At 49.1% G+C, this 12880-nt stretch overlaps 1 protein-coding gene across 21 annotated transcripts in view; it reads right to left on the reverse strand.

Annotated features, from left to right (window-relative positions):
• IQCK (IQ motif containing K) overlaps nt 1–12880 on the reverse strand; it is a 348027-nt gene that overhangs the window by 333045 nt on the left and 2102 nt on the right. For all 21 annotated transcript variants that reach the window (XR_016022511.1, XR_016022509.1, XR_016022510.1 and 18 more), the window contains exons 2-4: nt 11246–11307; nt 9547–9676; nt 8678–8775 (exon numbers count right to left, since the gene is read on the reverse strand). Coding sequence is in view for 13 of the 21 variants with exons in the window: in XM_088801211.1 (XP_088657337.1) it covers nt 8678–8775; nt 9547–9676; nt 11246–11307 (290 nt within the window). In the remaining 8 variants the exon portion in view is untranslated. The remainder of the gene's footprint in view (nt 1–8677; nt 8776–9546; nt 9677–11245; nt 11308–12880) is intronic.

Raw genomic sequence — 12880 nt, forward strand, 5'->3', positions numbered from 1 at the left:
TGCCAAGGCCAGAAGAACCTCCCCGCTGAGCCCAGTCCAGACTGCTGGCTTCCAGAATGGTGAGCTAAACAAATTGTTGTGTTAAGCCACTAACCTCTGAGGCGGTTTGTTATATGGTAAAAAGTTAACTGCTGTCTCATGTAATAATGGAAATTAAATTGATGGCCAAATGGTAGCGTTCCCCCTATTTAGCGGCCACTCAAGGTCAAGGCTGCCACTCCCACCACTTGGCACAAAGCCAGGCCCCTAAAAGCAAGAGGACAAGGCTGCAGAGCCGAGAAGGAAAACCCTGTCACAAAGCCACTGCCCATTATTTTGTAAGACAACCATGGGGTCACCCTCGGGTCAGAGCTTGTTGACTTTCTTTTCAAAGCCTTGTCTTTTGAAAAGGGTGCCTGAGTTTCAGAAACGAAAGCAACTCCCGGCCAAGTTTAGGGATGAAGTGATCAATGCTGCTTTTGTTACAAGGAAAAGAGGGAGGAAAGGAGCACGACTATGAAGTTATAACAAGGTTTTCTTGCTCGGTGCACAAACTGGATCCGACAGCAATTCCAAGAGTCTGAAAGGGAAGGATTTTCAACACTAACAGCCTTATCGACACAGTAGAACCGAGTGCCAGGCTGTGAGGCCAGATTCCGGGGTTCAAACTCTGGCTCTCCCTCTTAGCAGCCATGTGAACTTAGGCCTCAGTTTCCTCATCCACAAAACGAGGACGATAAAGCCACCCATTCAAGGGAGGGCTGTGATGATTAATGCGAGCACGATGTGAAATAATGCTTGGCATATAGGAAGTACCCTACAAACGACTGCCATCAATCACCACTGATGAATCACTCAAATGGGTACTGTTTGGTAATGGTAGGTCCTGACAAAACAGCCCTTAACTTTGCACTCCCTTTCATAGTTAGGTGCCAAATTCACATCCCAGCAGGAAAACTCCTTATGAATTACTTAATTCTGGATTTCCTATTTAATTATTTTCAGATCGCCGTTGACTGTGGGTAACTGAAACCACGGAAAGCGGAACTTCGGATAAGGGGGCATGGCTGTAGTTGTGTTCACAAGGATGTGGGATGGGGGGACTTCAGGTTGTCTTTGCTGGGCCCAAAGCAGAGCAGACAGAGAGCAGACAGCTAAGAGACGCAGACCAGGAACTCACAGAAGTTAAGAATACAAATCAAAGATCACCAACGGGTGAGATCTAGCTCACAAATGTGTTCTGTTTACATGCTGTGTTTAATCTTTTTAAAAATTAAGGATCAATAGTATTTTTAAAACTTAACTGGGACAAGGCCGGCCCGGTGGCTCAGACGGTTAGAGCTCCATGCTCCTAACTCCAAAGGCTGCCGGTTCGATTCCCACATGGGCCAGTGGGCTCTCAACCACAAGGTTGCCAGTTCAACTCCTCGAGTCCCACAAGGGATGGTGGGCTGTGCCCCCTGCAACTAGAAACAGCAACTGGACCTGGAGCTGAGCTGCGCCCTCCACAGCTAAGATTGAACAACTAAGATTGAAAGGACAACTTGACTTGGAAAAGTTCTGGAAGTACACACTGTTCCCCAATAAAGTCCCATTCCCATTCACCAATAAAAATCTTGAAAAAAAAAAAAATTAACAGTACGTGGCAAAATTGGAATTGGGGGCTTCTTCTGAAAACTCAGGGGATACGGCCACACTGAGCCCACACTGCTGCACGGTGCCAATCGGCAGGAAACGAGAAGCACAGCAGCCGGCCCTGAGGGCACGAGCTCCTTCAGTCACCAGGTCCTCACCGCTCCCTGGGGTCCCTTTGCTGCTAGTCCAAGCTGGTTGCATCACTTCCCTGGCCCTGCGGCCCCCTGAGTGCTTCTCCCTTAGGACAGACAGTTTTCGTATGTCCCCCAAATATGTCCACCTCCTGATCCTCAGGACCCGTGAATATGTCACCTGACACGGCAAAAGAACTTGGCAGATGGGATTAAATTAAGGCTCCTGATGGAGAGATGAACCGGGAGGTGGGGGGCCGGTGCAATGACAAGGGTTCTTCTTAGAAGGGAGGCAGGAGGGGGAGAGTCGTGAGGAGGGAAGCAGAGGAGGAGGTGACACTGTAACTGACTTTGATGATGAGAGCAGCCGCGAGCCAAGGAACGCAGGTGCCTTCCGAAGCTGGGAAAGGCCAGGCGATACTCTGCCTTGGAGCCTCCAGAAGGAACAGCCCTGCAGATGCATTTCAGACGTCTGAACCACAAGTATTCCATATCCTGCAATGGGCAGGATACTGCTGCACAATAAAAAACTGTCCTGCAGCCTCAATAATTTCAAATATCCCACTGGATATCTGTGAGTTGAAAAACTCGTTTCTAGGAGTCTGAGCTGAGAACCCAGCGCCATTTCACATATACACACAGGGTCTTTTCATATGGTTTTAATATACGCTGATTTTTCCGGAAAAGCAGCTACCATGTAAATCAAGAGAAGACTGTACTTTCAGAGCTTGAGTCCTTCACCATTTCAGAAAATCAGGCCACCAAGGATAACCGCAGTATGTGTGCGACTGAAACACCACACGTGACTGAGTCTGCCTTTTCACTGTCGAATTCAAGGTGATTCTGTGGACAGTTGAAAGCAAGGGCTACCTCCTATCTTCTAGTGTGGTGTTGCTTGAGCTTTAAAACAGGAAATACATATGACTTAGAAGTGATTTTCATCTCATTTCTCCTTTATATTACAGTCCGTTATAAAACAAATGATCACTATATGCAGTTTTGAAATTACTGTACAGATAGACTATCATAAGAGTGGCCCCTAATGAATCATGCCTGCTGGGTCCAGGCCCCTTTGCAATGGGACTCTGCCCCTTCTTTTTGGTGGAGTCTATTTCTCCCCTCTCGTGAGATGCTGGCCATGTGAGTTGTTCTGACCAGTGGGATGAGCCGGAAGTGATGCCAGTGGAGTTTCAGAGCCCTGGCCTCACAGTTCCGCCCTCACCTTTTTGGAACACTGCCCTGAAACCCCCGGGCTGTGAAGGAGCTGGTCGGACCTCCCGGAGGAGGAGAGCCACGTGGAGGAGAAGCAGAGTGTGCCAGCCAAGAGCCAGCACCGGGGCCCCAGACATAAGTGGGCCCAGCCTGGACCTTCCCTTCCTGCCTGGTCACCAGCTAAAAGCAGCCACACGAGTGAGTCCAGGTGACACCAACAGAAGAGCTGCCCAGTCGGCCCACAGAAATAATAAGTCATCGTTGTTTTAAGTCGCAAAGCTTTCGGGTAGTTTATTAGACAATAACACAGCAACTAGGTAAGTGATACACAGGTAATGTCATCTAAGCATTTCATTTTAGGACAGTAAGAAAAGCACTATGAAATGTGATGAGAAAGGGTCAGTGGGCCCAATAGGGTCGAGAACCACCACTCTGATGACTTGTCACTGCTCTGAAAATAAAACCCACAGCCTTTACTGGCCTACGTGACACGCTAACCTCACCTCCCATCTCCTTTGCTCACTCTGCCCCTGCCATCCTGGCCTCCTTTCCTTTCAGTCCCTGGAAGAGTCCTGAGTCATTAAGGAAACTCGACAAGAGTCGTACATATGCTACATAAATCAGTGTACACACAGGAAATGCCTGTACAATATTCATTGTCCACCCACAGAAATACTTATCCTGGCTATTTGTACAAGGTAATCATGTTCCATTCTTTACCTATGACAGAGTATATTCATTTAACGAAACATAAAACACTGCCAGCAACCAGCTCATTTCACAGCAAAACCGAAAGGCCCACTGACTTCATTTACAGACGGTCACTTTAATGCCACACATATGCCACTTAGATTTTTCACTATGACCTTTTTACACGTAGTTGAAAACAACCATCTGGGAAAGGGTTAAAGAAATCTATTTCGCTTGCTAACTTCCTGTCATGAAACGTGCAGGGTCTTCATCGCGTCCTAAGGCTGCGACAACTCATGGAAATTGTGCACAGAAGGTTTAGTCTCCTACTTGTGAGCTCCTCCAAAAATGAAGGAACAGAGAAATATCTGCACATTAAATAAGCTGGATTTTATTCTGAGCATTTAAGAGATTTAAATATCTAACAATGAGCAAACAATTTGATTAAAATTCTTTATGAAATTCACGGGCATCTAATTCATAATATTTAAAATGACATACATCATAGAAGAATTGGGTTATTAATGAATCAAAATCAGAATCATCAAGCTTTCACAGCTTGTCCAAGGCAGGGTTGGATTGCAAGCAAAGTCTGCCTGATTCCAGAGCCCAGGTTCTGAACCACTGGACCACGTGCCACAGACTACCTCATTCGTGTGCACAGACAGACAGACAGACAGACACCCTCCCCGCCCCCCAGACATGTACATAAACGGTCAAGTGCTCCACAGCACAGTAATTTAGTCTTGCCTCTTGTTCTGCTTCTCTCTCTCTCTCTCTCTTTCTTTTTTTCTCTCTCCTTTATTCCCTCTCTTTTGGTTTGGTTTGGTTTGGCTTGGCTTTGGAGCACCTTGGGACTCGTGGGACAATCTAAGTGAAGGGCTCTGGCCCTTGTGGCCTGCGGGAGGGCCTGGTCTGGGTGACTGCCCCAGATCTGCCTGGCTCCTCATGCTTCTCCTCCACAGCCTCCAGTCCCATCTTTCCTCTCAGACTCTAGCCTCTGCTTTTGGCAGGCTCTTGGACCAACTGGCAACACGGTCTAGTGACCAAACTCTGAGACTCAGGGACCAGGCTGCTGGTCCGAGTCTTGGCTCTGCCACTGACTAGGTGTGCACTCGGGTCACCGTGGTGTTGCACAGCCATCATCTGTAAGATGGCAACCAGCACTCACGTCGGAGGACTGCTGGGAGCATTAGATGAGGTCCTGAAGGTAAAGTGCTTCGAACAACGTCTGGTACAGAGTAAGAGCTCTGAAAGTGCTAGAAACTACTGCTCTTGAATTCCAGCCTCTGGCTCTACTCTCTGGCTCTCCACTGGCTAGGAGGCTCCTTCAGTTTTAGAGGGTTTTCTCCTTTCTCTGCTCAACCTCCAACAGACCTGGGCAGCCTCCCCACTTCCCTCCGGAGGCAGTAAATCCAGACACCACAGGTACAGTCAGCAAATCACCTCTTGCACGGAATCACTACGGCAAAGGCCCAGAACTTAACTGCTCTCTTAACAGTGGGCCTGACCTTTAAGGAACCACACTCATTCATTCATCCAACAAACATTCCATAGGTCCCTGCTATGTACTCCTGGGCTCCATCAGAGAACAAAACAGAACATAAGGAAAGCAAGAAAAAAGAACTAGAAGCCAGCATTTTAGGGGCAAATACCAGTCAGCAATTATTCCCGAGCAACCTAACAGGAACGCTTCCAAGATATCATTTAAATGGCCCGCGCCAACAATGGGTTACGCTGCGGTTTAAGAGCTACGTGGACGCAAGGCGGTTGTGGCGGGACAGATAAGAATGCGCTGGTTACGTAACTTTGGCTGGAGGCCGGTTATCCCTCAGCTTAAGCATCCATTCCCCATGACAGGATGTGAGGAACAGCTGAATGGAGAAAATGTCAATCTGTCACGCAGAACGGGTACCCGGAGCTCCACTGGGGCCTGACAAATGTTGAGATGGCAGTAATATAATTTTTAAGCCTTCAAAAAGACTATGTGACCCAGCTGGGGGAGGATGTGGAATGGAGGGAATCGGATTTAATTAAGAAATCCCGAGACGGGAAACGAAAGAAGTTAATGGTGATTCACCCACAGTGCATTATATACTGAGGCCAAAATGCTGAGCTTCCCGGCCCAGACTGAAGGGACGGGTGGTGGGAAGCTTACATCCCATGGTGGCCTGAGTGTCCCTAAATACGTCCCCTTCGTCCTCCCATAATAGGAGCACCTCTGTCGTCCCTTTAGCGGGGGGAGGCAGCTGAGGCTCAGTTTACTTAGGGTCACACTGGAAGGGAGTGCTTGATTCTGGACTCCAGGGTGCGGCGGCCTTTACGGTGCATCAATGCAAGCGCACCAGTTTGAAGAACCCACACTTTCTACACCCTTGATCACTCACTGTAACATTTAGACTTGAACGCTCCATTTGAGCAACGGCAGCGTTTCATGTTCAGAACATTTCATTTAGTCCCAGAGGCAGCTCATCTGCGGGTGTCGAAGATGAAATATGAGTTGACACAAGGAAGCCTAATTAATCTCCAATACAAACAGAACCTTCTCTGATTCTTTAAAAGCGTTTTATCACTGCCTAGAGGCTGGGAACTGTTTCCAGGCCCTCGTTACAGAATTATTTATGGAGAGACATTCACTATGCGACCTTCAATGTGAAAGCTTAATTCCTGCCCTTTGAGCTGATTTTTGTGCCCTCGGAAGGGGTATAAATTAGAAGAATCACAGCTGAATAGATTGGAATGAAAGCTGCACCACTGAATACAGCTGCCCTAAGGTCCAAAGTGAGTACCCAGCACGGGCCCCCCTCTTTGCCGTTTCTGCACATCCACTCTTATGTCAGAGAGCAAAAAAGAGCAGATGCAAAGGGGAGAAAAGTAAAAACGGCGACCTGAGCTGCCCATCACTTCAGCGACTGAAGGCTTCATTACTAGTCGGCGGTTTTCTTACGGACAGGACCACGTCTTGTCCTCTCTGTGCCCCAGGGCCTGGCCCTGCGATCAGCACATAGTAGGCCTTCCTAAATGTTTGCAGAACCCAAGTGAACTTGGGGGACAATCTGTCTGCAGATCTCCCTTACACATATGCAAACAATATTCCATTGTGCATGTTTGTTTGATCACGGTATTCCACCCTTTGTTCCGTCTAATGAAAGGCACAGCACACTGAGTGAGCTTTGGCCAACAGCAAGATGAAAGAGAAATGTCCCTGACACGTCACTTGTGAGATTGCCTGGCATCCCTTGTTCGGGGGCGGCAGGTCCTACAGCCACAGAGGCAAGGCCACCCGACAATGGCAGGGCAAGGCTGAGGGCTCTGCCCTCTGGCCTCCAGCCTCAGCACCGTTCCACCGGCCATACCTTGTAACTGTTTAGCATCACACGGGGTGGGAAGCGGGGGGTCAATTATGAGTAGAGGATAAGAATTAAGTTGTAAGGGAAGCCAAGTAAGCCAATGAAATATATGCAAGAATTAGAAGCAGATTAGATTTTATCACCTAAGGCAAATAGCAATCTGTTCTCCAGAAAACAGCCACAAATGAAAAAAGACCAGTATTTCCTGGAGCTATTTCCAGGGCAGCCTCCAACTCCCATTTTCTGGGAGGGCGGAGAGCCCAGGCTCTAGGATCCCCGGATCCTGGGGAACGTGCCGCATCGCTCACTGGCTGGGGGATCGCAGGTAGCGCTCTACGTCTCTGACTTCCAGGGGCCTCCTCTGGAAAAGCGGGGAGCTGCTGCGAAAGGGGACCTGGCTTAGAGGGTTACTGCGAGGGGGAGACAATGTGTGTAAAGCAGTTTGACCAGCTGACACACAGAGGACGGCTGATTGATGAGACGGGTACCTCTGAGCAGGTACCTGCATGTGACAGGCAGGGCCTGAATCAGTGACATTTGTTGTCCCAGCTTTTCCTGTGTCTGGTCCCCTGCAGCAGAGCACCCCCTGGTGCTAATGAGAATGGGGGCCTGATCACGGTCGTCCTTCCTGGCTCGATCAGGACAACCAGCCTGGACCAGTGAGCCAGGAGAACGAGGTGGAACTCAGGTGCCCTCGGCCTGTGTCTGAACACGGAGCGTTTCTGCCAGAGCAGCATGGACACAGTCTCCTCAGGATAGAAAGGACCGTGGGGGCAGGAGCCAGGTCTTCTCAGAGATCCTGGGGGTAAGGGCAGCCCAGCGGGTGACAGCATCACAGGGACCGCTTGGAAGGCCCTCGGCTGTGTCGCGCGGATGGCGATTCACACTGCCCTTACCACCACTGTGCTTCGTAGCCATCTGGATTGGAACCCTAGCTCTGCCAATTCCCCTCGACCACCTTTTGGAACCTCTCTGTTCCTGTTTTCTCACCTGCAAACGCAGATGATCCTAACAGAAGGGGCCTCGCCGGGCTGCTCCGAGGGATAACTGAACTAACGGACGAAGCGCTGAGCAAGCATGTGGTCGGTATCAACCGTGGTTGCTATTCTGTTCTCGTCATGTGGGCCATTGGAAATTCTAGTAGTGAGAACAGTGCAGGGAACACACCACCCCCAAAGCCTCCTGTCAACTGGAGAAGAGACGGGGCCTCAGAGGGGAATGAGGTGGGGGTGCCCCAGGATCGGAAGTCGTCTCACATGGGTCACTGGCTGCAGTGTGACAATGACCAGTAGGAACGCAGCGCTCATGGGGCACAGGCCTCTCCTGAAGCAAGTTACATGCATATGGCATCTGGCATGAAGCGGAGGAGGGAGAGGCAATGGACGGGGGGTCAACCCAGAGAAGGGGTAAGGGAAGCTTTCCTCCGCGCAGGGACCAGGAATGGCAGGCCCAGGAGAAGGGCGGACACCTCTGCGGACCCACACGGCCAGAACGCTGGCAGCCATGTGTGTGCACAGCTACGAGCCATGGCTGGAGCTGGGCAAGCGACCCAAAACTCAGGCTTTCCCTCACCAAGGGACCGTCCTGAGAACCACCACTGGAGGGATGGTACCGAGATCACAAGCTACCGTCTGATAAAAACGAACCATGGAGCATTCAGAAACGAACGGAACAACTGACCTCAAAACATTTCTCTTTGTCCGCCTGGTGAAGCAGGCTGGCCATGCCGGGAAGCAGAACTGGAAAGATGAACGTTTCCAGAAAGTCTCTGGGGGAACCTAAAACAAAACAAAGTGCCCGCTGAAAATCCCAAACGGCCAAGTGGATCTGGGAGAAACATTTGCTTCTGAGCTGATAAAAGGTGCTGTCCACGAAACAACATGACCTTACACGTTACTTGAGACTGCGGAGTCGGGCTGCGTTACTGAAGAAACTGAAAACCCCTCTCTGTGTCTTTGGTGCAGAGAGGATGTCGGCTGGGTGCTACACGGGGCCAGGACCACAGGCACAGCCAGGAGGCCGGGAGGACGGGGTGGCTGGAGGGGGAGGAGCTGGGGGGGGGGGGCAGGAACTGAGATCCCAGAGGAACGGGTGGCGGTACCATGGACAGGGCCACGCAATGCGGCGCTGGCCGCCCCGGCTCACAGCGCACTAGCAGAGAGAACAGAACGAACCCAGAAAAGAGGGCCTCCCCAGGGAGGGCAGGCGGAACTGGGGCTCAGGCAGGAAGGGGTAGGAAACCCACAGCTCTGGCTTCAACCCACAAAGCGGGCATGTGGTAGTTTCTTCTACTTCTTACATTTTTGCCCTTTGTATTGAATGTAGAATCGATGTATGTTTGTCACTATTATCATCGTTATTACATTTCAACCTTAAAGATAAATCAGTGGAGTCAAGGCTGTTTCTTTTGAAAATCAAATCAAGAGGACATTCCTTCTTGTGTATGTGGGCTCCCCGAGGTCTGTCTGTTCGCCCCCACCCCCACCCTGTGGGTTTGCAATGTTACGAGCCCCAAACTATGAAAGATGAAATCTTACTTCCTTACGCACATGTTTTCGGATCAACTGTTTCCAATTTCACTTGAGTGCAAGACGTATGTGAGTCCTCGATCACATGAGGAACTAAATACATGTGCTCTGTTTTGATGCGATGGAAAACTGTTTCCTCCAGTGGTGAAACCTGGTGGGGCAGAGAATCAATTCATTAAATAGTGTAAATGATTGCCTTTTCTTTTATAATCTAACGAAGGAACAAAATTCTGTGTCCGACTTCAGGTTCAAGGGGGCATACTGAGCACAGGTCTGTCTGTCTTCCCCCCAGAGACACAGAAATGACGATGAAGGAATAAACCCCTAACAGAGAAAACAACAGGAAGACTATCAGTGGACGAGAGATTCGCAAACATTTCCAACAGAAACAGGGAGGAAGCCTGGCATGAGATAAGAAAGAGGGGACGTGGAGACCCAGGATCCACAGGAGCAGACCCAGCTGCCCCCAGACAGAGGACGTGAGTCCATCTTCCCACCAGAATTCCAAAGGGCCTCAGTGCTCCAATTCCTCAGAGGGTGAGTGAATGAAAAGGCAATGAGAACCAGGAGGGGGTCAGTGAAAATCTGGTGGGCGCTCCACAGGCCTGCTGCCCACATTCCCTCTCCCCTGCTCCTTCAATATACACAATGCTACGTCTACATCAGCGTTTGCTATCCAGCTCTGCTTTCCAATGACTCTTCTGCAAATGAATGATACACACAGCCTGGGAAGGAGCAGAACTTCTCAGGGTGCTATGCTGGTGGCCAAAAGAAAAAAGAAGAAAAAAGCTCCCCGTTGGCTTGGAGGCTCCCCGCCTGCTGAGCTCCCAGGCAGTGTTTCTCCTCCTAGGAGAGAACCATCCAGAAAACGAACCCCCATGCACAACAGTAGAAAACCATACCAGCGATGGAGAAAAACCCACTCGGGGCTCCATTTTACATTCTGGACCAACAGTCAAAGCTTTGTGCACAGATAAAGAGCAGCAGCACAACAGACAAAGATGGAGGTCCACAAAGAACCACTGACTGTGGAAGCAGCACCGAGAACTCGGGGAAGGGAATTGTGCTTAGTCTCTGCAGAGAGATTTGAGAAAACATTGCATCCATAAAACAAGAACAGGAGGCTGTGAAAAAGAGAATGCTCACAGGCCACGGGAGTTCTGAGATACAAGACGATCCAACAGCCGCAAGGGGGTGTAACACACTGGAAATCTAGGGACTTAGGTTTTCATTTCATCCCTGGGACCCAGCATCCCTGCGAGCGTTCCATTTGTATTTTCAACTCTATTAAGTTCCTATTTTATTCCAAGTAGACCGGCCGAGGGCCTCCTTTCCTGGCTGCCCTGCTGGGCCCTCTTTCCTTCTTGCCCACCTGGGTATGCACAGGGGAACCTGCTCTGTCTGCAACTGTCCCCAACATGGACATGGTGTTGACGCCCCTGTTTACAGGGCCTTTCTCATCCAGGATTTCATCTGAGCCCCCCAGAGGCCCTGTGAGTTAGTCAAGGATTAGCTGATCCATTTAACAGATGTGCAAGCTGAGGCTCATAGAGGTTATGTGATGCCCTTTAAGTCACACCGTAGAGCTGGGACTGGCCCTGAGTTTCTGGTTTGAGTCCCGGTGCCTTCCCTAACTGAAGCCACTATGTGACATTCCCCAGCTGTCAGAACTGGTCTCAATTCAGAACCTGTCATTTGGATTTTGTGGGGCGATACTCACAGCAGTCGCAGCGTCTGGTTGGACTTTGTATCCTGGAAAGGGAGGCAGCTCAGCTTCATACTCTAAAAGGGAGTGGGGGGAAAAATGCTCAGTTCCATACTTCATTGCAGTTTACGACGGAATTTTCTTTCCTCTAAATAAAACATGCTTAACTTTTATTTTGGTTGGTGGTTTGTAGACATGAAAAACAACTGGCCATTACCGGTTAATAATTAACGTGAACCACCTTATTTTAAATGGCTAAGAGATGGTGATTGGCATCTGTGAAAAGAGCCCAGGCTTTATGTAAGAGTTTGCGACTCTTCCCGAGAGGGTGTAACTTTTGCCCCCAAATTATGATCGCAACAAGGAATGAAAAAAGGAGAATGAGAACGGTGCCTAAGAGAAGACACCAATAGCATACAGAAAAGGAGACAAACGTGATGGAAGGAAGAATAAGAAACAGAAGAAAGACAAGCCACCCCAGGCAGCCATGGGGGGTGATGCACGTAGGTAAGACTGCCAGTTTGGGGTCCATGGCCCACCCCTAATAACCCAAAGTCAAGTGATCACAGACTGACTTACTTCTGGAAAGTGCCCTGACAGCAATGCCTAGCTTCGTGATTGATTGAATGCCTGGGAGGCGAGTACACGAGGGGTGGGAATCTGAGAATTCTGCCCTCAATAGCTCCAGCTCTCTCACTTTCTTCCCCCCATCAAGCAAGTATGCAAATTCACCCTTCTTCCCCCAACACTCTGAGAATCACCAATATGGTGTGAAAACTATGTATCTGGATTTAAGATATATACATGTGTAGCTCTGTCTGATTACACAAGCTGTAAGAAAATTTGAAAGAATACGGAGATGTCTTACATAGAGAGTGTTAAGTCACACCTGATCCCATTACAACCAATAGCCGCTGTTAGATCTGCCATCGATCAAACCTAATCTCAATGCATTCACTAATATACATCTATAACACAGGTATATTTACTTACTTTAGATCTCCTGGACTAGGTCAAATCATCCAAGTATAGAGAACCTTGTAACAAACCCCATATCCTTTTTCTTCCTAACGTGCATCAGTTTCACCCTTACTTGACATTTGTAAAAGTTAATGACTACTCTTTGAATAGACTGTTTTGTGAAGGAGTTCCCTGGGCCTGTCTGTGCTCACTGTCATATTCCCACAGAATATTTGCTGAATGAAGCGAGCAATGAATGAATGAACGAACGAACGAACAAGCAGTACAACAAGTTACGTTGGACCTTGTATCTTCTCATTCATTCATATTTACTGAGAGCCCACAAGATGCCAGGAACCATTCTAGGTGCTGAATCTCGGACATCATTCAGCGCTGCTACCTACAGGGTGGGCCACAGTCATTTAGCCAGTGTCCTCTTAGGGGGTGTTTGTTGATACTCATGCAAGTGGTTTTGAGATTACAAAGCCCTGAGTTAAGTATCACTGGAAAGATGAAAAATCTGAAGAACAGTGACAAGTAAGGTATCCGGAGGTGTGCGCACACACAAACCACATCGGTCAGGCAGGATAAAGACCTTGTCTGAGTCCGATATTTACCTGTTCTGGATCTCATCTCCCTGCGATTGTTTCTGACAGGTGTGTGCGCTGGGAGAATTTGCTTTTCAAGTGG

Source organism: Rhinolophus sinicus, chromosome 10 (genome assembly GCF_057876585.1).
Source record: "Rhinolophus sinicus isolate RSI-liver-muscle chromosome 10, RSI-T2T, whole genome shotgun sequence".
NCBI lineage: Eukaryota > Metazoa > Chordata > Mammalia > Chiroptera > Rhinolophidae > Rhinolophus > Rhinolophus sinicus.